General features: G+C 42.7%; 1 protein-coding gene across 6 annotated transcripts in view; it reads left to right on the forward strand.

The window, feature by feature from the left end:
• TSC2 (TSC complex subunit 2) overlaps window positions 1-24,281 on the forward strand; it is a 31,335-nt gene that overhangs the window by 4,626 nt on the left and 2,428 nt on the right. Inside the window, exons 8-41 of one of the 6 annotated variants that reach the window (XM_042864010.1) lie at window positions 39-164; window positions 485-558; window positions 878-1,004; window positions 1,644-1,787; window positions 2,010-2,147; window positions 2,359-2,462; window positions 3,274-3,355; window positions 4,236-4,391; window positions 4,702-4,818; window positions 5,336-5,458; window positions 5,689-5,795; window positions 6,239-6,392; window positions 7,059-7,181; window positions 7,511-7,645; window positions 8,135-8,324; window positions 8,749-8,842; window positions 9,168-9,270; window positions 9,469-9,563; window positions 12,090-12,221; window positions 13,943-14,107; window positions 14,709-14,861; window positions 15,046-15,158; window positions 15,634-15,855; window positions 16,675-16,890; window positions 18,018-18,086; window positions 19,950-20,110; window positions 20,269-20,771; window positions 21,597-21,672; window positions 21,809-21,895; window positions 22,133-22,319; window positions 22,808-22,947; window positions 23,150-23,228; window positions 23,585-23,676; window positions 23,942-24,040. In XM_042864010.1, coding sequence (XP_042719944.1) covers window positions 39-164; window positions 485-558; window positions 878-1,004; window positions 1,644-1,787; window positions 2,010-2,147; window positions 2,359-2,462; window positions 3,274-3,355; window positions 4,236-4,391; window positions 4,702-4,818; window positions 5,336-5,458; window positions 5,689-5,795; window positions 6,239-6,392; window positions 7,059-7,181; window positions 7,511-7,645; window positions 8,135-8,324; window positions 8,749-8,842; window positions 9,168-9,270; window positions 9,469-9,563; window positions 12,090-12,221; window positions 13,943-14,107; window positions 14,709-14,861; window positions 15,046-15,158; window positions 15,634-15,855; window positions 16,675-16,890; window positions 18,018-18,086; window positions 19,950-20,110; window positions 20,269-20,771; window positions 21,597-21,672; window positions 21,809-21,895; window positions 22,133-22,319; window positions 22,808-22,947; window positions 23,150-23,228; window positions 23,585-23,676; window positions 23,942-24,040 — 4,686 coding nt within the window. The remainder of the gene's footprint in view (window positions 1-38; window positions 165-484; window positions 559-877; window positions 1,005-1,643; window positions 1,788-2,009; window positions 2,148-2,358; window positions 2,463-3,273; window positions 3,356-4,235; window positions 4,392-4,701; window positions 4,819-5,335; window positions 5,459-5,688; window positions 5,796-6,238; window positions 6,393-7,058; window positions 7,182-7,510; window positions 7,646-8,134; window positions 8,325-8,748; window positions 8,843-9,167; window positions 9,271-9,468; window positions 9,564-12,089; window positions 12,222-13,942; window positions 14,108-14,708; window positions 14,862-15,045; window positions 15,159-15,633; window positions 15,856-16,674; window positions 16,891-18,017; window positions 18,087-19,949; window positions 20,111-20,268; window positions 20,772-21,596; window positions 21,673-21,808; window positions 21,896-22,132; window positions 22,320-22,807; window positions 22,948-23,149; window positions 23,229-23,584; window positions 23,677-23,941; window positions 24,041-24,281) is intronic. The other 5 variants (XM_042864011.1, XM_042864015.1, XM_042864012.1 and 2 more) reach the window with 5 other exon arrangements.

Raw genomic sequence — 24,281 nt, forward strand, 5'->3', positions numbered from 1 at the left:
AAGGAAGTGTGTAACCATGTTATCTTTCTCTCTTGAAGATTTCCTTGCAAGTTTTAGATGCTGTTGTTTGCTATAACTGCCTGCCGTCAGAGAACCTGCCAGTATTTATTATCACGTTGTGCCGTACCATCAATGTGAAGGAACTCTGTGAGCCATGCTGGAAGGTCAGAACTTTTAATGAGTTCATTGTTTCTTCCTCGCAGATGAAGAGCCACATGCCTGTGAACATATGTCATGCTTCTAAAAACAAACCAGAAATTAAATTGTTTCAAGCATCAAGGGCTCAGCACATTGTTCATGTAAATTCTGCCATTTGCATGCACTAAGCTGTGCTTTCAGCTGATATGGCAGGCTCCCTTCTCATGAAAATGGCATGGAACACATTTATTTTCCATAAGCAGTTATGATTACCCAGCTGAATGCACGTTTAGGGTCGCGAGTGTTTTAACAGTTGGATATGTGAGTGTTGTCTTTGCACTTCCAGCTCATGCGCAACCTTTTGGGAACTCATTTGGGACACAGTGCCATTTACAACATGTGCAGGATCATGGAAGACAGGTAAAGAGAGCATATAACAAAACCCTAGTAATTCAGTAGAAGTCCCACTGAGGTAAACTGGGGAGCCACTGACCTCAGTAGGACAGGCTGGGAGTTCTGGTTCTTAGAAGTGAATCCTTTTCCTAATGAAACTGCCAGAAATGCTCATTTTTCAGCTTTTCTGAATGTAGTTTTCCTTCATTTAAAAATAAAATCATGCTAAAAGGTTTTCTAGATTTTATGTTTATAAATTGCAATGCTCTAATGTGCACAGCTGGAAATTATGACAGTGTGTATTGCTATTGAGTCTTATGCCCCAAAATAATCTGTCTGTTTGCAGAGCTTACATGGCAGATGCAGCCCTGCTGAGAGGAGCGGTGTTCTTTGTTGGGATGGCTCTCTGGGGTGCTCATCGCCTCAATTCACTCAAGAATTCCCCAACTTCTGTGCTGCCTTCGTTCCTCAAGGTAGGATGGGATGCTGGAGAAATGTTTTAATCAGTTGTGTGTCTGGACCTGTACAAGTTTAGAGTAAAACTGTGATCCCCTTCACCAAAGGGATCTTTGCGTGGCTGAAAGATATCAGTTGGGTGATGTGTAAGGGAATAAAACAACAAAGCTTTTAGGTTTAAAACTGAGACTTCCTTCTAGGATATTTCTGTAACTGTTGGCTAGCAACGCAAACTCTGAATTCCCTTTATTAAAAGTCTACATTGTGGATGCTAACTTAAAAAATAATAATGAAGCATAAACTTGCACTTTTCCTAATGTGTGGTACAGAAATCTGAGGGACAGTATCTTCAGAGCTCCCTTAAAATTTTCTCATTCAGGAGAATCAAGCAGGAGTTACTAGCTTTAAAACCTCACAAGCCCACTCTTCTAGGATAGGGCTGAATTTGGCAGTTGATCGACAGCTACTTGCGGGAGGGTGTAACTGTGCTTCATAAGAGTTCTTTGCTTTGGCCTTTGTGTGAATAGACTTGGGTGCATTTATCACAGGCCTTCATGCTACCTTTTTAATGAGTAAGGCGTGTTTCATTTTAGTTCAAGAGGGTTTCTGACCGCTGTTTTCCAGTTGTTAACTGACTGAAGCACTTTGTATTCCAGGCCATGACATGTCCCAATGCAGTTGTATCTTATGAGATAGTTCTGTCCATCACCCGCCTAATAAAGAAGTATGGGAAGGAACTGCAAGCTGTAACCTGGGATATCCTCTTGGACATCATGGAGCGATTACTGCAACAGCTGCAGGTAAGTGTTGAGCCTATCTTGATGCACTTTCAATTAAAAGACCTTCCCATAAATATTTCTGCGAATTGATCTCATTTGTACACTCTGGTGACCTTTGAAGTCAAAGGAAGGTTTAGTCCAATTCTTGATACTGTGCTTGTCAGCTGAGTTTTCTGTTTGTGAACAGTTGATATTTTCTGGTACAGTGTAAGTCTTCCAGGAATGTTTTTATCTCTATTTCAGAGTTTAGAGAGCCAAGAACTTAAGTCCATTGTACATGATCTTTTGACTACAGTAGAAGAACTTTGTGACCAGAATGAATTTCATGGTTCTGAGGAGAGATTTTTTGAGCTGGTGGAAAGATGTGCTGATCAGAGACCGGTAAGACGTTCCCTGGTAGCTTCTTTATGGTCAGTTTAAACTGTTTTGTTACTTGGTACAGTTGAAAACAGCGAGTCCTGAAATAGCAAGTGGTTAGAAAACCTCAGCAAGGACTTACATTTGCATGAACCTTGTTCTTAGAGGGAGGACAAAAATGAATGTATTGCTTTTGCTTATACACTAAAAAAAATTCTTGATCTTTCCATGAAAGGAATCTTCCGTATTAAACTTGATAGCATACAGAGCTCAATCCATTCATCCTGCCAAAGATGGCTGGATCCACAACCTGCAGATGCTAATGGAGAGATTCTTCAGGTATGAAATCATAACTTTATGAATACAAGGTATTTTTGAATGTTTCTTGCCACCTTTCCCTGTTAAATAATTTTGTTTTCTGAAGTTCTAATGTTAGTGAATGACTGCTAAGAAGTACAGTAGTTCCAGGGCACAGTATGTGAAAGGATTTGTTTAGAAGAAGAAAAACTTTCCACTGAGTTAAGTTCCCTTTTTTTCCCCCTGTCCTTTATTACCATTGGTTGGTGCTATTTCACTTCACTTAAGCAGTTACATGCTCCACTGCACAACACTCTAGTTCTGAGAGCAAACAAAACTTTGCTGTTCAGCCACGTGATTGTATGTGGCAGTCCAGTATTAAAGTAATAACTGTTGTTGAGTTGGCACTCCTAGAAGTACTTCCATGCTCTAAAATACCATCATGTAGCAATAAAAAAAACTTAGGTCTCATTTGTGAAATGTTGCTGAAGAGCAGATCCTTCCCTCTGCTGTCTGTTTGGTTTTGAATTTGCTCACTGGAGTGCTTGCCCTTCAATACTTCTAGTTTGGACTGGAAGTGGAAAAAATGCAGTTATAGGTCTTCAGTAGGAGTAAAAGCTGAATTGTGGGAAAAATCTGAATTGGGATTCTAGTTTCCATTTGTTCTTGAATCCGATCTTCTATAGGGAGATATTGACTGAAGGCTGAACTGATCTCTAATGTTTATTGCTCTGACTCAAAAAGTTTCTTAGTTTATTTTAGCTTTACTTTCCTTTTTTCCCTGTTTCCCCCCCCTCCCCTAAATAGCAGCAACTTTATTTTACTCATCTTGAATTTGCTCTTCCTATTTTAGGAACGAAAGTCGCAGTGCTGTTCGTATTAAAGTTCTGGATGTCTTGTCCTTTGTACTGAGTATTAACAGACAGTTCTATGAGGTGTGTGTTAATCTGTTTCTGATGATTGCATGTGTGATCTTAAGGGGGTGGGCAAGGCTTTGATGTGGCACATTTTGTGGTGTTGTCTCTTCCACTGAATGGTGCACAGAATTGTGTGCTTTCAGCGTGACACACAACAAATGTTATTTCCAAATGTTTGTAGGAGGAGTTACCTTTTAATTTTCCTCAGCCAAATAAAGGTGTATGCAAGTTGCAGTGTGAGGTGCTGTGAAATGTTTTGAGGACATCATGGCTTATGGGTTTGCTTCCCTGTTTTAAAATCAGTGATTTCATTTACGTTTTGTTTGGAAAAACAGAATTGGTCTGAGAGACAGAGTTGATATAAAAGTTCTGTGAAGACGTGAGGTTTGGGCAGGTCTGACATGAGTGGATTGACTTGACTTGGTGCTTCCAGTTACCATCCAAGATAGAAGCTGTCTGAAAGAGAAGTTGCTCAAGAGCTTTGGGGATGTCTTCAGCTCCCTGGAATGTACCCAGAGCGTGTCAGAGGGCAGGAAGGGGCAGAGTTGCTTCTTGGATTTCTTGAGGGTTTATGAAAACTTGTTGCTGTTGTATGTTTCCTGCCCGTCAGGAAACCAAGTCATAGAATTCCCTTAGCCCAGGTTCAAATAGACTGATGTCATCTGTAGGATAGATGAAAAGCCAAACAATAAGTCTGAGTTCAGCAAAAAGCCATACATATTTTGGAGAGGGGTGTAAAGAAATACTCAGCTGGAGGGAAGTGTAAAGATCAAGGCACATAGCAGTTGAGAATCAAGCCCAGTACCAGTGTTCTTTTCATGCTGTTTGTCTCTTTAACATGCTTATTGACAAACTGACAGCAAAATGTCCAGGATTATTCACGTCTGTTCTCTTGCAGGAAGAGCTGATAAACTTGGTTGTGATCTCTCAGCTGGCTCACATTCCAGAGGATAAAGACCATCAAGTTCGAAAACTGGCCACTCAGCTACTTGTAGACCTTGCTGAAGGCTCCAACACACATCACTTTAACAGCTTGCTTGATATCATAGAGAAGGTGAGGTGGGTTTTGGTCAGCTGTCAGAAGCATCAGACTGGCTTTAGGCAGATCCTCCTGCTGTGGCTGAGACTAAACTGAATGTCATCACTTGCATAGGTCAATGGGTGCTGTAAAATCGCGGGGTTTTGTGGGATGCAGACAGTGGAATTGAACTTTAAAAACCTTACCAGCACCCATCCAAGCTACGTGACGGGGCTTGCGGAATTTCTGGCAAGGATAACTTGCTGTAATCTTGTTTGACCTTTCAGGATAGAATTATGGAGAATTTGTGTCGTAGATCTCAAGTGTTCTGCTTTGTTTTAAAAAGGTGGCTGCTCATTCTCTCTCATCTCCATCTGAGCTGGAAGAGAGGGATTTGCTATCATATTCAGCTTCTTTGGAGGATGTAAAGACAGCAGTTCTTGGACTTCTGATAATCCTTCAGGTAAATCTGGAAGAGCATTAAACAGATCCTCTTCCAAATAGCCTTCTACCGGACTGCAGCTTTTTTACATAACTGTGTTGTTATTAAATGCTCTGTCTTTTGTTTTATCACTTAACATTTAACTCTTTTGGTCATTTATTTTGTTTTTGGGTATTGTGTGACTGTTTGCTAGATGTTTTATTTTCTCTTCTTTCCACTGCACAGCAAATACACAAACATTTTCTTGTGTGGAGGGCAGATGTTTTCATAAATTGTAGTAGAAGGGGAGTGGCTTATAACCTTGAATTGTGTTTGGACAGCATATCTTGAGATGCATCTTAAGCAGTTGTGAAGAGCTAGTTGTTCTGGACTCTGCAGAAATCAGTTATTATTCTGGAATCTGCAGCAGTTCTGATCAGAAATGTCCTTTTATCTTGCTTTCAGGAGCCAGAATTAGCAACGTTCTTGAATTCTCAGTGCAGATTTCTGAATAACTAGCATCAGTCTGCCTTTAGATTGTGTTTCTGTTCCTCTGTAGACAAAACTCTACAGCTTACCTTCCAGCCATGCCACGCGGGTGTACGAGATGCTGATTCACCACATCCAGCGCCACTATCTGTATGCCTACAGCCTTGCTGTTGCTAGCAGCATCAGATTGCAGGTATGAGCAGTAACACATGCATGCTGTCTCTGAAAATCTCGGGATGCAGGTGGGAAATGTGTTATGTAGAACTTGTCAGAAGCAAAATGAAGTGTTTCTTGGCTGGTACATGTACAGAACTAACTACAGCATCCTGAAAAAAATCCCTTTGTCTATACCTGCAGGGGGGAGTTGGGAGAATATTCCACTGGCCTGAGTTTTCAGTTACTCCATTGTCTTCTCTGTTGTAGGTATTTGATTTCCTCTTGATGCTTCGAGCTGACTCCCTCCACCGTCTTGGCCTTTCTAACAAGGATGGAGCAGTGAGATTCAGCCCTTACTGTCTGTGTGATTTTGTGTAGGTTTCTCATAGCATTCAGCAAGTGCTGTTTTTGGAACTGTTCTACATTCTTGTATGTGTTTAATAATTTATCTCCAGTTTGTCCGAATTGCTCAAATCCTGATGAATCTGTTATGAGACAATTCTATAGTTACAGCCTAGAATGGTCCCAGCTAATGACTACATGCTCCTCTGTAGAGCCCTCAGTCTTACACATGGAATTTCTGTTTCTGTCACAAACACTTAACAAAAACATTTGCAGTTTCCTGCCTGGAACCAATTCTTATGTTGAGATTTGATTCAATGATTTGTATAGATCTATCTATTCCAGTTTTATAGCTTGCTCTGATGGTTTTTTTTGTAACATACTCCAGAATATGTTAAAGAGTACATCACTAAAATTCCCAATGTTCTGTTCTTTAGTTTACCTTATGTTGTTTTTCTGCCTTCATGTGTTGTAGAGAAGCAGAGAAGAGAGCTTCTGAGAAGAAGCCTACTGGTACGCTCTCTCCACCTTCAGGCAGTCCCAGTGTGCCTTCCCAGAACAGCACCATTCGAATAGGGCATTTGCCATACTCAATGGTCTTTGGTGTCCTTCTGCAGTGTTTGAAGCAAGTATGTCTCCTCTTAATGACAGTTGTTATCTTTGTGTGAAATATGACAGATTAAAAGGTCTGGATAGAGAGCACTCTCCCTGAGCATGTAAATAATGCCTGAGAAGCAAGACTTAAATCCTCCTTCATGGGCATCTGTGTAACTGTGCAACTTTACAACCACCAGTGGGAGCACTAGTTCAGCTCTCCAGAAGTTCAGCAAGACTTTCATTGCACGCTGCTTCACGTTGGACAAAGGCAAAAATGTGTTTGTTAAACAAAGATGAAAGAATTCATCCTATTTCTGAAAGGGCATTTGGAACTGTAAATGTAAATTGCTTGTTAATGTTGGATTTGGACAGAGCTGCGTTCTGAGAGAGCGTCTTGCTCTGGAGGCTAATTTGTACTAGCAGTTATAAGGCTTGAACTCTGGCTCTGTGTGGTTGAGTTCTGTTGAGTCTGGATACAAGTTATCTTTCAGCATGCAGTGCCAGTATTGCACCTAGAGCTGGATGAGAGAAAGGAAGTAACATGTGACAGTTAAATGTCATTTTTTTTGGTGTAGCTACCATTCCAAGGCACATGTCTGCCTAGGAAATGGCATGCTGTCTGAAATTCGATGAGTCTTACTTTCAAACAGAAAGAAAATCATCCAAAAATGTTCCACCCAAACTCTCTTTCTTTCCAGGAGACAGACTGGAAGGTATTGAAGTTGGTCCTCAACAAACTACCAGAATCCCTCCGCTATAAAGTGCTGTTTTTAACCTCTCCTTGTAACATAGACCTCCTGGCTTCTGCACTGAGCTACATGGTAATGCCACTCACCCTATAGATGTATAATTACTATATTTAAACATATCCTTTGTTTACTTGCCACTGTTTTTGAGATTTTTTTTCTGTTTGCTCATTTGTTTTGCTTCAGTCTAGTAATAACAAGATTATCGTGCCTGTTGCCAGTCCTTGCTCACCTACTCTTTTTGTGGGGATCGTTTTGGGTGTTTAGTAATCAGTGTTTTTCTTCTCTGTGTATGTATTCTATATGTATACATGTGGAAAGGCAGCTGTGGGCTATGCCTTTCCACTGCCTTGTAGAGAGTATTCTTAATGTCAGATATCCTAACTTAATGTATGATGCATCAGCTCACAGACAAGAAGACGACCGACAGGCTCCATGGTACCCCAGAGGGCTTTTCCCGCACCGATTTGCACCTGGCTGTAGTCCCAGTACTGACAGCGTTGATATCTTATCATAATTATCTGGACAAAGCTAAACAGGTACAGGAAAAGCCAGAGGATGTGTTGGGAGCAGGGGCTGGGCCTTTACTGTAGAACATTTTCTTTCTTTTTTGCTTTCTGTCTGGTTGGTTGGTTTTACCGTTGTCCATCCGTACCTGTTCCCCTGCTCACTCACTGCTGGGTGGCTTTACCTTCAGCTAGAAGACCCTGGTAAATGTGAGAACTGAACAGAAAGACAGTATTTTCCATAAGAAGGCTCTGATACATCTCTGTGTTTGGTTAGAAACTTAAGGAATAATTTCTAAAACTTCTATGTGGTTCAAGTTCCATCAAAAGATTTGGCCTAGAACATAAGCAGCGTTTCTTAGAGATCTGTGTTAGCGCATTTTCAATAGTGTGTGTCATACGGGCACTGCAGTGGTGGTGCCCTGTGAGCTGTTCTGAAGTGCTAATTGAAGTCAGGAGATTGGATTTTGCAGGTTTTCTCTTTGTTAAGACTTTTCCTTTTTTTTCCCTGTTGTTTTCCAGCGTGAAATCGTGTACTGCCTGGAACACGGGCTTATCTATCGCTGTGCAAACCAGTGCGTCGTGGCGCTCTCTGTCTGCAGCGTTGAGATGCCTGACATCATCATAAAGGCGCTTCCTGTCTTAATAGTCAAACTAACCCACATCTCTGCTACAGCCAATATGGCAATCCCTCTCTTAGAATTTCTTTCAAGTAAGTTGTAAGGTTCTTCCGTGCTTGATCTTGCAGTTATAAACGTTTAGACCCGAGTGTGACTGTTTTGATTAGTCAGATGCATCGTGCTGTGAGGGTTTATTGTTCTTTTGGTGATGCCTTTTCACTGTCCTCGAAATGTAAATGTTTGGTTATCTCATTTGTTACTGCTTTTAAGACACTTGCTCATGCTTACACTGTAGCTGTAGAGGGTGGGAAATAGAAAGCTGTGCTCCCTCCGTTGTTTATAATGTAAGCAGTGTGAAATTACTATGATGTTAACCATGATGTTATGGTCAGCATGACTTCTATGTCAGCTGATGATTTAGAAGAAACAAAACAATTCAAATTAAGCCAAATTCTGGTATTGAATAGCTCGTGTTCAGAACTCACCTGTGTTGGTTTTCTTCTTCAACCATTCTAGCTCTAGCAAGGCTGCCTCACCTCTACAGGAACTTTGCTGCAGAGCAGTACGCCAGTGTGTTTGCCATCTCCCTGCCATACACAAACCCTTCCAAGTAAGTTTATAGCAAATCTGCTTCATCCCCCACCTCACCTGTAAGGTGAAGAGGCTAAGATAGGCTTTTCTGTAGCACTTGAGTCTAGATTGTTTATGGAATATTGCTCATTTTGGTGGCTCCAAGCCTTTTCTGAAGGTCGACCATATTCACCTGGGATTCAGTGTCTGCTTTTCTTAAATAGAAGTCTGCTTTTCTCTTTTTTTTTCTTTCTAATTTACAGTAGGTAGAAGAACAGTTGTATTTCTCAGACAGACAAGTCCCTGTGTTCAGTTCTGGAATGATATCATGTTGCAACATTAAACTGTGGTTTTTGCCTCTCTAGGTTTAACCAGTACATTGTTTGCCTGGCCCACCATGTGATAGCTATGTGGTTCATTCGGTGTCGCCTTCCCTTCCGAAAGGACTTTGTTCCCTATATTACAAAGGTAATGGATACTACTGAATCAATCAGCACGCAATAAAAATGGTGACTGATACTGGTTCAAGAAATGTAATGGTTTCTGTATGAAGCCAGCATCTTTTTCAAAACCACATGCAAGTTCTTGTGCATTAGCCCACAATTGCAGTCTTTCAGCTGCAAGCCCTACTCATTCAAACCTGTGTCTGTTGGTCTCATTTGACAGGGTTTGCGTTCCAATGTGCTGCTCTCCTTTGATGACACACCTGAGAAGGACAGTTTCAGGGCTCGTAGTACAAGCCTCAATGAGAGGCCAAAAAGGTAAATGATGTTAGATTCCAGCAGGGTCCTGTGTTGCTCGGATAGTGCTCACACCCTTCCCTGAGTTTATTCTGAAGGAGGCTGTCTAGTTATCCGGAGTATGACTGCATTTAAGCAAGCCAAGTAAACCTCTTTAGGGAATTGGTAAAAGATGAACTGAGGTTAGTAAGAAGTTGAACTCAAACCAAGCTGGCAGTCTGATAGTACATATTAAAGTGTTGCTGTCTGTTCTGTAAGTTTTTACAGTTAAGTGTGAATTGCTTTTATTGTTAGTTTTTGGAAAGCAGCAGTTCTTTCAGTTACAGTGCTACCAGGGATGAGAAGGGTAGTAGAAGTAATAAAGAACCGTATTTATAGTGTTTACTTCTTTTAATAACTGATTGGCAGTGACTTTTATAAATGATTGCTAGGGAAATTATTGTGATTAGTATAAACTGAGATAACAGAATCTGTGTTTTTCCATAGGGATATCTATTAAGTCATTGTACATGACTAAATGACTGAAGGCAGGTAGCTGCCTTGTGTATGTGTGAATGGCTTGTTATTTCATTTGAATTTTGAAACCAGTATGTCAGTTTGAAGCAAAAGTTGATATCTGTAGAATTCAGAATGTACCTTGCCAGTGGTATTTCAAAATAACATTTGCAAAGATGGAAAAATATTGCTTGGAAGGCATTGTGGGTCCCTTCCAACTTGGGTTACTCCATGCTTCTATTATTCTAAGGCATTCAAAATTTATTCAATGTCCTTTTACCTAGGACATACCTAAATTGGTTCACTTAACTTGCTTCAGTGTTAATGTGCAGTAAGCATACCGTGGCATTTGAACCCTGGGGAAAGTGCCTCTACTTTAACTGCAAGGCTCAGTAGTGTCTTGCAATGAAGAAACACCACCCCTTCCCTGGTGCTATAGCTGTAAACCCTGTTTTGTGTTTCATCTCTCCCATCTCCTCTTCTTTCATTCAGAAATTTGGAAGAGAAGCCTTTTGACAATCGTCTCTCAAATTAGAATTTCAACTAATCTTTTTTTTTTTTTTTTTCCTCCAAAAACCTGTTTAATTCAACTAGGTTGGAATACTACTGTATCTAAAGGTTTTTGATAGCTGCTGGATGGCCTCCCCAGAAATCTCTGCTAAGCAGTGTGAGCTCAGGCAGCAACTGAAACGCCAGAATGGCAGCGATGTCTCTGAGTCTGAGTTTGGATTCTGGTCAAATGAAAAAAGAAATAGCCTTGAGTAGATATCTGTTCCTTGCTTCAGAAACCTTGTGTGCTTGGTTTTTGCTCTGTAAGCCCAAAGAATAAGCATTTAAGTAGGGTGCTGTGTGTTGACAGAGACAAAGATCCCAACACTTCCCATGGCTGCTGAGTGGCATGATGTTGGTGTAGGTGATAAACTCAGTATGGGCTTCTGCTCTCTGTGGTTACATCTCCAGTTGTGGCCAAAATCTCTGTCAGAGATTGGTAAGAGGGAGAGGAGGAGAAATAAATAGTAATCCTTCCAAGTGGCTGTCTGAAATGTGATCGCTCACTGGAAGGACAGCAAGTAAATCATGTTTAGGAATGTTAATTGGCCTCTGTATTTTATGTACAGTGATGTAAAAAGCTGGACCAACTGTTATGTCCAGATTGGACTCAGCAAGGCATGTGTCTCAGCTGTGACTGATTCAAGTGCTGTCATCTCCCACATGTGCTTAGCACCAGGCAGAGTGAAGGCTTACCTTCTTTCTGTTTCAATTGCAAGTCAAGTAGGTTACTTGTGTGCCACCTGCAATAAGGTAGCTTGTGGGACAGAAAATACATGCATCAGCAGCCAAGGGAATGTTTGCCCTTCTCCCTCCATCCACACCGTGCAGGAAGTGTCAGTTTCGTTCAGATGGGCTGCATATCCCCCAGTGTCTCAAGGTCTGAGCCAGGGGACGCCTCTCTCTGACCCTGGGACGTTTTTGTGGTTCAGCTGAAGCTCAATCTCGGACCAGGCCTAACAACACAGGGATGGGCAGACAGATCCCTGTCTCTCTTTTAGAAGAATGCGCTGCTGCGTGGGTTTGGAAAAGCGCTTTAAGATCTGGGGATCTTTGTGGAAGTAGTCAGTGTTTGTGGTGTCCTGAAGCAGTGAGGTGAGGTAAGAGGAGGTGGCCGAACTGCACGAAACATCTTGGGCTTGAGAAATTTATGCCAAGTGAGCATTTTGATGCTTTTGCCTTTGTTTAACAGTTCAGTATTCCAACTGTCATTTCAATCAGCTTTTTTGTTTTGTTTTGTTTTAACTTGTACTAATTTCATTTGTTTCGTAGCACATTTAAAATCTTGTTTTCAAAATGTGGTTTGTCTTTTTAAAGCTTTCAGCTCTGCTTGTTTGTACATTTTAATTTTTATTTTCCTTTTTTGGCATTTGTTTTATTTTACATCACCCTCCGGGATCCCCCAATATTGACCCTGTGACCTGTGACCTTTCAACCTACATCCCTACAATGATTTCCTCCCTTCCTGTGACCTCTTTTGGGGCTTGGTGCTTCTCCACCTAGTAGTTTAAGACTAGCAAAAAATGCAAAGCAAGGCTTGAATAACTCTCCTCCAGTGAAAGAGCTGAAAGAATCCTCTGCAGTTGATGCCTTCCGATCCCGCAGCATCAGTGTGTCTGAACATGTGGTCCGCAGGTAGAGGCACTTTAAATGGGGAGAATCCAAGAGCAATTCAGCACTTGGAAATTTTACTGCAAGGGTGGGTGGTAGCAGGGTGGATTTGCATGTGGGATGCTTGCATGACTCTGCAATACAAACCTGATCTTAGCTACAGACTGGTTTTTGGAAAGGTATCACGGATAAGCCGTGGCTTCCTAGCGCTGGCTGTCAAGTGGTCGCATCACCCCGTGTTGTGTGTGCCTGCTTTCCCTATGCTCTGGTGCTTTAGGAACAAATCTATTTGCAAAGTAAAGGTGGTGATGGAGAGGAAAAAGGAAAAAGAAAAACGTTGCATTCTGTGCAAGTGAGTGAAAATCAGAGTTAAACTACACCTTTCGAAGCGGTGATGCCACAGGAGGGGCTGGTGGTACTCTGCTAACTGATTGACAGGCCCTCCTCCCAAACTGAGAGCAGTGGTTCTGGGTTTGGGATTTGTTCCTTGACACAGCTGACTGAAGTATTTTGACCAAAATATGAGGTAATAAAAACCTTTTCATCTGTGTCTCCATAGAGCAGTTAAAGGTGAACTGTACTCTTAGAACACTTAGCCAATGTGAAGCTACTGCTTTCATTGCTAAAGAAAACAAGTTTTAATCACAAAAGTTGTTGATTTTTCTCCCATAAAAGATGAAATGGCTTGTGCTAGCTTTTTAAACCCATTTCTGGATCATTTCCCTTGAGTGTTAAATTTCTGTCAATAATACATTGGTTGGAAATCTGAGCTTGAAGTTTTGTGCCTCAATCCATAAGGATTCCTATCCACAGAACTTTGTTGCCTGTATTTGTGCCTTTGACTATATGTCAGCCAAGAGAAGTGTGCTGAAGTGGCTGGATTATGAATATAATTCTGGCACTTAATTCTGTGATGTCCTCATTAAACTATCAGGTGATTTTCTTCTCTTCTGTTTTTATTTGAATTGTAGCTACTAAAAGTTCAGACGTTTAACCTTAGTGATACCAAGTAAGTTATTGTGTTGCAAAAATTTGGCTGCATCTCAGTGTACCTTTTCCTTATAATGGCATAAGGATTTCTTGTTATAAAAACATCCCAATCCAATGCAAGTTTTTTAAACTGTGTTGCTGATTTTGTTAATTGGAAGGCAGAATTGCTGTCTACTCTTCTGCCAACGTCTCGTTCGGAGTGCAATCTTTTTCTGTTTCAAATTGCATTTGATTTTATGTATCAATTGAACTAGTTTGGAGAAAAAAGTTCAGTAGGTGGAAGAGCTGCAGCAGAGGAAAAAGGAAGCCACAATGTTATAAAGTGAAGTCTAGAAAGATGCAGTTTATGGCTCATGGGCAACACACTGCCTGGGGAACTCAGCAGGTTGCTTATGTCACAGGATGCTTGCCCTCGCTGTAGAATAGTGAGCTCCAAGCAGGGTGCTGCACTCACTGGTTGCTTGGTGTCCTTGCCCATGGGCCTCCTGACATCTGAGGGAACTGGCCTCACTCAGCTGAATTATTTGAATGTTTCTCAGTCTCAAGATAAAATACACATTCTCCAGTAAAAATCTAGGAAGCACAACATGAGGGTGATCCAAAAATACTTTGTTTACATCCTGGGTTTACTGTCTGGCACTTCTCTGTTGGGGCACATGCATGTATTGCAGGTGGTTCTGCGTCCTTCTGTCTGCTGGGTGATGGGGACAAACATTTTGCAGTGTGATCTGTCAGCTGGAAATGTTCTCTTCCAGTCGGATACAGACATCCATCACTAGTTCCAGCTTGGGCTCTGCAGATGAAAATTCAATGGCTCAGGCTGATGACAACTTAAAAAATCTCCATCTGGAACTCACTGAGACTTGTCTGGATATGATGGCCCGATACGTCTTCTCCAACTTCACCGCGGTGCCTAAGAGGTCAGTGATGGGAGGGGTGGTTTGGTTTGAAGTTTGTGTTTCATCTTATTAGTGGAAAATTGCTGTGACATCCTTGAGATTGTGACAGGCCCATTTCTTGCAGATTCAAGCTGGCTTGTGTGAATACAAAGTTTGATGAGAGCAGTCCATTCTAGCTTAATCTTGTCCTGAGCCTTCAGCCATCCAGGGAATGCACTGAAGGTTGTGCAGCCCCCAGAGGCGAGCTGTTTTTGAGCACTGACTTGCTCCCTGGCCTTGCTGGATGGTCACAGTCTTTGTTACAGAGCTGGGTATCGTGTCAGCTGGCTTCAAATCAAGGGCACTTTTTTATTGTGTTAAACCCTCCCAGGGAGACACGTAGCTCAGACAAACCCTTACTTCTCTGTAATTTGTGTCCAGGATTGTAGTAGTAGTACTACTGTCTGCTGTTACTAAAGTCAGATCATCCATTGTCCTGATGGATAATGTGTTAATTGACTGAGGAGTGCTAAAAATGCCATAAAAAGGAGAAAAGCAGACAGTATCTCCTACACAGAGGAAATCAGCTGTCTGTGTAGGCTCTGTAGTCTGAGAGCTGCATTCATCACAAATGTGTTTCTAGGTCTCCTGTGGGTGAGTTTCTGTTGGCTGGAGGAAGGACAAAAACATGGCTGGTTGGCAACAAGCTGGTGACCATCACTACAAGTGTCGGAACAGGGACAAGGTCCTTGCTTGGCCTAGACTCTGGAGATCTCCAAAGCAGCACAGAATCAGGGTAATTACTGCTCCCAGTTCTAGAAATTTCCACCTAACAAAGGCACTTGAATGGTTGACCATCATTACTGTGTTTTGTTGTTGTTGTTTTTAAAAGGTTTTCCTGTTATTGTAAGGGGACTGTTGTATTTGTTCATCATGACCAACTCCTCTCTCAGTGTCACTGATATCTTCTTTTTCCCCAGCTCAGACCCTGTTTTGCAAGTGAGACAAACTAAAGAAGCTCCAGCAAAACTCGAATCTCAAGCTGGGCAGCAGGTTTGCAGAAGCTCTCGCAACAGAGTCAGATCCATGTCTGGTAAATTCCTGTCCTGGCGTCTAACTGCTGGCTCTGTGTTGCAGGCTTAAGTGTTCTAGCACCTACTGCTAAACTCATTTGAGAATCTGAACTTGTCTGGTATTTAATAGTGAGCAGGTAGCAGCAGCTGTTGGCCTCAGTAGTGCTGGTATTTTTCCTGCTTGCCTTCGTCTCAGGAAAATTGGCAGCTGTTGTAAGTCTCACTGCAATAGCATTTGCAATGAGGATCGCCTAGATCTGTCAGACCTTATTGTTTATAAGAAACAGATGCAAGGTAAAGCTCTCCTAGGTTCCCAATATTAAGAGCAAAACTGCTAGAGGATCTCAACAGACTTGCTGATATTTTTCATAAATATTTTTTTGTATTTATGAAATTTCTCTGATATTTTTGTGTTCACTATGCTAGTAAGTACTTATTGTAAAGATCCTTAGTATCAGCTGAACATGGCTCTCCCTTCTGTGCCTGTCTTGCTAGGTGGTCATGCCTTACGTGTTGGTGCCTTAGACAGCACAGCCTCCCACTTTCCTGGTGGCTCGACTTCCCAAGGGACACAGAGTCCCCCTGCTCCTGCATCTCGGTCAGAGAAGACTAATCCTGCTCCACAGACACCTCTGCAGAAAGAAAAAGCAAACTTAGCTGCTTATGTCCCACTGCTGACACAGGGCTGGGCAGAAATCCTCGTGCGCAGACCCACAGGTATCGTGATCTGGGTATGGAATGAGGTCTTCTGGCTTGCTGAGAAACTGGAGTCCAGATGAAAAGGAAAAATCCTTTTTTTAGTGCAAATTGATCACTTTGATTGCTTACTGACTCTTTAAAGCAATTTATCTTATATTTGATCCTATGAAACCACTCTTGTTTTTAACTCCAAAAGACCTGTGAAAAGATTGGCGTGAGGATTTATAATTGTAGTTTATGAACTACTGCAGAAGTTGTGTATCGTGGTTTATCTGTCTGTAAGTAAGGCTGATACTGACACTGGTGCGTGATCTTTCTTGACAATCTCTCTACAGTGTGTTTCATCTTCCCATGCTGGAGTTAAGATGGTTGAAGCTTATGGCCAGAGCAGTTGCAGAGTTGAGTCTGCTGTTAGGGAAGGAGTAATGACAGATGTTGAAGTTCAAAATTCTTGAATACTGCAGTACATTAACTGGGAATTGTCAGTTTCAGCTGGAAGGCCCTTCCTGGCAAAATAACTGACTCAGTATTGTTAATTAAAATACCTGAGTATTTCACTTTTGGGAACCTGCTGTGATAATGAGTTTACCAAGGATTGTTTTTGAAGAGCTTGGGGTGGAGGATGAAGTACTGGGAGCTCCATACTGAAAATTAGAAGTCAGTGGAGGGATCCTGCCAAGCGTCAGAGAAACTGAGAACTTTCACTGTTTGGATTTTATTTACATAATCCAAAACAATTTGTGCTTTTTTTTGTTGGTTTTTTTTTTCTTCCCAATGTGAGTTGTGAACTTTCTGGAGTGAAATTACTCAGCACCCTTCCCTGTTTGTCTTCATCAGGTAACACGAGCTGGCTAATGAGTCTGGAGAACCCGCTCAGTCCCTTTTCTTCAGACATCAACAATATGCCCCTGCAAGAGCTGTCCAATGCACTCATGGCTGCAGAGCGTTTTAAAGAGCACCGAGAAACGGCTCTCTACAAGTCCCTGTCTGTCCCCTCCTCCAGCTTGGCCACTGGGACAGCCAAGCCTTCGCTTCTCCAGCGTTCCAACACAGGTGAGAGATGTCAAGGCAGCTTTGTGTCTAGCATAGCTGCCACTAGGCTGTTTCACATCTGTTGAATTTATGGCAGATCTTCCTGAACAGTAAGTTAGTAGCTTGAGGAATAACACAGATGAGAAGGGGAATGGATTCTTCTCCTTGGGGGTTTGCAATGCAACATTCCCTACCTCCTTGCTTCTGATGTTCCATCAGAAAAGCATCTCTCATCCTTGAAGAAAGAGGGAAGCAGTGGAACTTCTATGGAGGAGTTATGTCTTCCATGATAACTGCTTGCCAAATGGAAATGAACAAAGTCATGGATCTTTTGCCTTTCTTATTTGTTTGGCGTTGATCTGAGCATCCCATGTTTGGATAGACCTTCCCATGCAGCGCATCCATTTATGTTCAGTTTAACAGTTTTTCTGGAGCACTGGCAGTGCTGTGTTCATAGGAAGGTGGCCTATGCAGCCTTGCCAGCTAGGGCCAGTTCCCACTGGCTTTTACATGTGATAGTAGAATGCCAGTACTATGGTGTATAGGCCTTAACTGGTGAGTTAAAAGAAGCCCCTAATTGCCATTCCTTTGGCAATCTGTGATAAAGTCTTTTGGGCCTTGTTCTTCTTAACTCGACTTCTGCAGCAGACAGCCAGCTGCAACAAGTCAAGTGAATGTTCTGAAGGAGTTTTACTGTCAGACTGTCATGACTTAACCTTAAGAGGTTAGGTCATTCCTGCTCCTCAGGCTTTTCTGTGCATTTAAAAGTGATCTTTTGCCAAAAGCACATAGCTCAGGAAAAGCTCAGGCAAGTGTTCTGTGTGTGCTAGGATATCACTGAGCAATTTTCTGTTTCTGTAACTCAAAAGATGCATTTTCCAAAGAGAGCAGTTTGAGTCTGCATTGTTTGGATGTGTTTATGCCTTCTTATTCGTGTTGAAACCTTGCACCCTTGAAGTATCCCTTTGCATCTAGTGAGCTTATCCCAGCTTGTTCTTTCCTTTGTTTTTTAAATTTTATTTTTTTATTTTTATTTTTAAATAGGCTCTTGGTTACATTTTAAACTCTGTGCTTTTTAATTTTTATTTTTTTTTCATATAGTCTCTCCTTCCTTTTGATGTAGCTGCTCACTTGATTTCCCTTTGCAGTGGCCTCTTTCTCTTCCATGTACCAGTCCAGTTGTCAAGGGAAGTTGCACAGGAGCATATCCTGGGCAGGTATATTTATATATCTTTAAGGAAAAAAAAAAAGTATTGCCATAGAAGAACACCTCTGATTCATAGAAAATATATCCCTCATACTTCATTTTTCCCTTCCATGTCTCCTGTCTGTTCCCGGTCTCATTACTCTCAACAAATGGGATCCTGACTAGCATGAAGAAGTCCAAGCCAGATGCAACATTTGCAAGTGCAGATAATTTCTTAAAAACACCTTTCCTTTTAGCTGGGGTGGATTGTGAGTTGTGAGGCACAGAGCTCAGTGGCCTCTCAAGTAATCATTTATTTTCAGCTTCATTTTACAATTGGCTCAATGCTTTGCTAAAGGCAGAAGCTCTCACTTCTGAGAAGAACATGCCGTATCCAATGGGACAGAAATCAAGTCCCGTGCTACTCAGTCCAAAATGGGACACAGAATCTGATAAAAGAAGCTGATGTACGTGTGTGTGCATACATTTCCTCCTGCCTTCTTTCCTTCAGTGGAAAACTCTCTGTAGAGCACCAGGGTATTCTTAACCACTGTTGTTTTTTGACTTAGGCCTCTTAAAGCATCGTAGCGATGCTGCAGTAAAATATTGTTCTATGTTTTTCCTCTCTGCTCATATTGTTCCCACCTACAGTATAATTAGCAACTGCTCACTTTATTCAAAAGCACTGGCAATCTTGGCAGTAATGCAAGAGCTAGAGGAGCCTGGAAATGCTGGGTGTGTGCAGGTGTGTTCTGGCTTGGACAGCTAACCAGATCAGCACGTGTTTTGGTTGTTGGTTTTTGTTTGTTTGTTTTTTTAGAAGGTATGTGTGTGCAATGCTAACTCTTAATTGCTTCTTTGAAATAACTTTTGGTCCTGCGACCTGAAATCAATCCAGGAAAAGCTGCTTTAGTGATTTCTTTTTTTTTTTTTTTTTAATGTTTTGCTGATTTTTTTATTTTTATTTTTTGTGTGTGCTTTTTTTTTTTTTTTTTTTTAATTTGGAAAACAAATCTTGGCCTTTCAGATTGGTCCTCCAGTCTCTTGTGTGCGTAATGGAAAGCCTCCTGTTCTCCAGCCTTTTCCTCAGGACAAAAAACAAGGCCAGGAGGAGCCCTTGGTCACACTCAGCCCTATGGTCAGGGCACAGCCTGGAGTAGCTACAAGGTTAAATCTGCAAGAGCTTCCTCCACCGCAGACAGGGCTTCCAAGGAGCTTTCTTGTCAGTGTGGTTTGTTAACCATTTGTCTGATCAGATGCCACATGCAGGTTTCCCAGTATTGCTGCAGTGCATGTTTTACTCTTGCTCTCTTGTCCTTTCACATATCTAGGGCTGAACTAGTTTGCTTCTACTGAGACATACTAGGAAAACTGCCAAACTGCAAGGAAATGGCTCCTAGGAAAACGTCTTACCTCCTTCTAGGCCACTACAAGGCACAGGAGTGTACAAGAAAAACTTGTATTTTGCATACTTGCATAGAACTGATGTCTTCATTGCTTGGATGATGATGAACTTTTAATACCAGTCTTGTATTTTCTTGCACCTCTGTAGTTCCTGTGTGTCCTGATAGCTGAGCATTGATGTACAAGGTCCCATTTCCTTCATTCTGTCCCCTACTTGTTCATCAGTGACAATTGGAAACAACTGCACTTGTTTTGACAAAAGCAGCTGCAGCCCTTTGCTATGAGGGTAAGGCGATCAGTGATTCTGTACAAAAGGGAAAGCAGGAGCAAGTGTGATAAAACACGAAATCAAAGAACCAGACCACTCATTCCATATGGCCTTCCATTGAGATCCCGTAGGGAAAAGGCTGGTGCTTGAGAGGAAAGGATGGGGGCCTGCTGGTCCGTGCCTCTGTGCAGACTTCAGTTCTTCTGCATTGTGTCTTGGTAGAGTCTGCGGTTGTGCTGGAGGAAGGGAGCCCCTTGGAAATGGAGCTGAAGGAAACCGAGTCCCCAGCTGAGTCTCCAGAGAGTGAGGATTTTGAGACGTCGTGTTCTGAGCAGATCCTGAGCGAGAAAAGGTTTGGTAAAGCCCAGGAGTCTTACAGCAGGGTAAGCAGCAGCGGCGGCTCTGCGCTACGTTTCAGCCCTGTCCTCAGAAAGGTGTGAGAGGTGTCTGTGCTCTGCCTGGGGCTGCCTCAGTGTCACTGTTGTCGGCTGCTGCTCTGTGAATTAGGAAAAACGTTTGTATTTGTTTCTTCTTCTTTAAGTCATCCTCGACCTCTAGCCAAGATGAAAAATCTCTGAAGTCAGACGAGCTGGTGGAGGGCGGAATTCCCATTGGGAGAGTGCTGCCAGCAGAGGATGGCCGGGCACTGGAGGAGCTCTCCTTCCAGCCCTCCCAGCCGCTCAGCAAGTCGAGCTCTTCCCCCGAGCTGCAGACTCTGCAGGAGATCCTCAAGGATGCAAATGGCAGAGAAGTAACAAGGAGGCTGAGCACAGAAGTGAAGTCCAAATCTCAGTCTGGGAACCTGGAAGGGGAAGGACTGGGCAGTTGGCTGAGCAAGGGTGAGGACACCAGAGCAGTGGGCTCGGGGGGGTTGGATGGCAGTGGCCCCACCACCTCTCCACGCTCCCCATCTGGGCACCGGCCCAGGGGTTACACCATCTCTGACTCTGCCCCATCACGGAGAGGGAAGAGGATGGAGAGAGATGCCTTCAAGAGCAGAACAGCAGCCACCAATGCTGAGAAAGTACCTGGAATAAACCCAAGGTATGTTGAGGAGCATATGGACTAGATAATCTTTGAGGTCTTTTTCAACCTTAATGGTTCTACAGTTCTATGATGTGGAACTTGAGCTAATGAGCTTGTAATTGCTGGAGCCGTGGCTGGATTTGTTCCAATGTGTCTGTGGGTTTTATGGGATCTACAAAACAGTAACTGGTTAAAAAGATAATTATTGCTTGTCTTCTCAGGCCTTAATATAGAGATGTTGAACCTACTATCACCAAATTAACTTTGCAATCTTAGGAAATATGTCTCCTAAGTGGTTCCCAGTTTATTCAGGTCCCATAGAGTCAACTGCTGCGAACAGGATGAATTGCCCATCATGCTGCTTGGGAAATGTCACGTGCAAAATACTATGAAAAAGGAAGATGATAGGATATGGTAGTTTGAACTTCAGGTATTCAGTTTTCCCCCAGATTGTGTTCTGAGACAATCTTCATCTTATGAGGGGAAGATCATTCTGTAAAGTGCAAGTGTCTGTACAATCATTTGTGCTGCAGGCTGGAAGTACCCCATGTAACTGTGAGGCAGCAGTGTGTTCCTGCTCCTTTGTTACAAGTGAAGATTGCCTTTTGAATGGGGAATTTATGCAGCTGCCACTGTTTTGACATGCTGATTGTTTTTTGTGACAGGGGTTTATTATAGGCCATAGGTAGTCAGGCACCCATTGGCTCTAGAAGGTGAGTAATACTCTGCTAGAATTTTAATTGCCCCTATTTTTAATTCTTTACAGAAAGTTCTTATATGCAGCAGGTCAAAATGAACTGAAAGTTTATGGTAACAGAACATGTTTTCCCCTCTCTCCCTTAGCTTTGTGTTTTTACAATTGTACCATTCCCCGTTCTTTGGTGATGAAAACAACAAGCCCCTCCTGTTGCCAAATGAGGTAGGCAAGGATTTTTATTATTATTATTTTTTTAAGTCCTGTAGTTAATTTTTCCAACCCCATTAACATTTTAGGGAGAGCAGTGGGTGTTGGGAGATGATTGCTTTTAAAGATGTGACAAATGTTTTGATTGTAGACGTTTGAAAAATCGGTGCAGCTCCTGGATCAAATTCCCTCGTATGACACCCACAAGATCGCAGTGCTGTACGTTGGAGAGGGCCAGGTGAGTTGCATGCAGGTGCATTCAGCATTTGATGGTTCCATCTCAGCAGAAGGGCAGGCACTGTTACCCCAACAGTGAGGTTTGCACTGCTGCTGCAGGAGCTGAGCTTTTCCTTAGTTTCTTGTGTTAGAAATCAGTGCCTGTGTGAATCCCTTCTGGGGAGGTGGTGGCCTAATCACTCATGCTGATGGAGTGCTCTTTGCATTCATTGTGGGGCTCTGTGCTCTTGTTTCCTAGAGCAACAATGAAATTGCCATTCTGTCAAATGAGCACGGCTCCTATCGCTACACCGAGTTCCTGACAGGCTTAGGGAAGCTCATCGAGCTCAAAGACTGCCAGCCAGATAAAATCTACCTCGGTGGCCTGGATGTGTGTGGGGAGGACGGGCAGTTTACCTACTGCTGGCACGATGACATCATGCAAGGTATGGTATCTCCAGAAGGCAGAAGTGGAAGGCTGATTTCTTCTCATTTTAAGACTGAGCCTCTTTCTACAAACCTTTTCCATTCTGAGGGTGCAGTGAGGATGACCTGGGGCTGTGTTTTCCCTCTGTTATCTCTCTGAAGTCTCTGCAAGCCGTGAGTTCAGGAGAGGTGCATACATGCCTTCTGTAAAAAAAAAGACACCAGCTGCTGGAGCGAACCATGGAGGGCAGCACCAAAGAGCGGCAGGTGCAGATGCTGTGCTTCCCTGGCAGAGCTGCACACTGTTCTCTGTGCTCAGCTACTGCTGGAGCAGTCCAGTAGCACTGGATTCAGCTGTCACAAACGGGGACGAACCTGTCAAGGGAACACAGTGTGGTCTTTTCATTACAGTGCTGCCAATACTACTTTGTCTTTCAGGCAAATGCTGAGATAAACATTACTGCTTGCAGCTAAGCTCAGCCTAAGGGTCCTTCTGTTTCCTCTTCAGCCATTTTTCACATTGCTACACTGATGCCCACAAAGGATTTGGATAAATATCGCTGTGACAAGAAGAGGCACCTTGGGAATGATTTTGTTTCTATTGTTTACAATGATTCTGGTGAGGACTTCAAACTGGGAACAATAAAGGTACAGGATTTTACCTCCAGGCCTGTTATAAAACAGGCATTTGGCTGTAAAACCTTGATTTGACGTGTTCTTTGGGTAAACAGTGATCATGAACTGAGGTTGTTTGCCTTGGTGGGTTTATGCATGCTAGCACACGGCATTCAACAGAGTCATGACAGCTGCCAGTAACGTGTGTTTGACTGTTTTGTTGTTTTCCCATTAGGGCCAGTTCAATTTTGTTCATGTCATCATAACACCACTTGACTACGACTGCAACCTGGTCACACTGCAATGTCGAAAAGGTAGGAATCCCCCCAGCATTTCTCCTCAGTCTTTTTTTATTGCCAGTGCAATAATGGACATCACTTTGCAATGTTTTTGCATTCCAAAAGTAAATGCTTCCAAGAGGAACTCTCTGAAACCAATTTGCTGCATAGCAACATCTGTATACATTCTGTATCTTCCCCTATAGAGCAGCCATAGGGTCAGCTGTGTTCAGTTGCAGTGTAAGTTCTGTCTGTCACAGTTGGAGCTGTGGTGCTTGGTGGGAAGTTCTGAGGTTCTGTGAGGCAATCCTTCAGGTTTAGTTACTGGCAACTTTTTGTCCTCATCTTCTCTCTTAACTGACAAGAATTTTTGTTTTGCCTTTAAAATAAAGACATGGAGGGGCTTGTAGACACGAGTGTTGCTAAGATCATCTCTGACAAGAACCTGCCATTCGTTGCCCGTCAGATGGCCCTGCATGCTAACGTGAGTACCCTGAGCTCTCTGGGACCTTCTGTCTTTCAGCTGGCAACTTCCTTCACCAGATATGAAGGAGACAAGAAGGGCTTGCTAAAGCAAGTCAACTTTCTGCCTCAGTTATTTGTCGACCTTCGAGTCAGTAACGTGAACAGTTAGAGCTGTATTTCAGCTGCTGTCAGACTGGACTGAAACATTCAGTTGATTTTATTGCCATGGTTATATTAATGTGCATTCTCTCTTTCCTTGCTTCTCCGCACTCTTCCCAAACCAGATGGCTTCCCAGGTTCACCACAGTCGATCCAACCCTACTGACACCTACCCTTCCAAGTGGATCGCTCGGCTGCGGCACATCAAGCGGCTGAGGCACCGGGTAAGTGAAGGTGTCTGCAGGGATGCTGAGAACTAATCTCTGCCTTACGAAGCGTTGTTACAAATAAGGCAGATAGAATCAGCTAACAGAACTTGACAAATAGGAGGAATAAAGTCTGTATGAAGATTAGAATCCAGCTCTTGTGGGAACAAGGAGTGTAGGGACTTGCGAGCTTCCAAACAGCTCCCCTTGCAGCAACTGCACTGGGAGCCCTGATATTTGAAGACAGATCTGCTTGTGC

This window comes from Lagopus leucura, unplaced genomic scaffold (assembly GCF_019238085.1).
Source record: "Lagopus leucura isolate 7727_CA_CO unplaced genomic scaffold, USGS_WTPT01 Super-Scaffold_760, whole genome shotgun sequence".
NCBI lineage: Eukaryota > Metazoa > Chordata > Aves > Galliformes > Phasianidae > Lagopus > Lagopus leucura.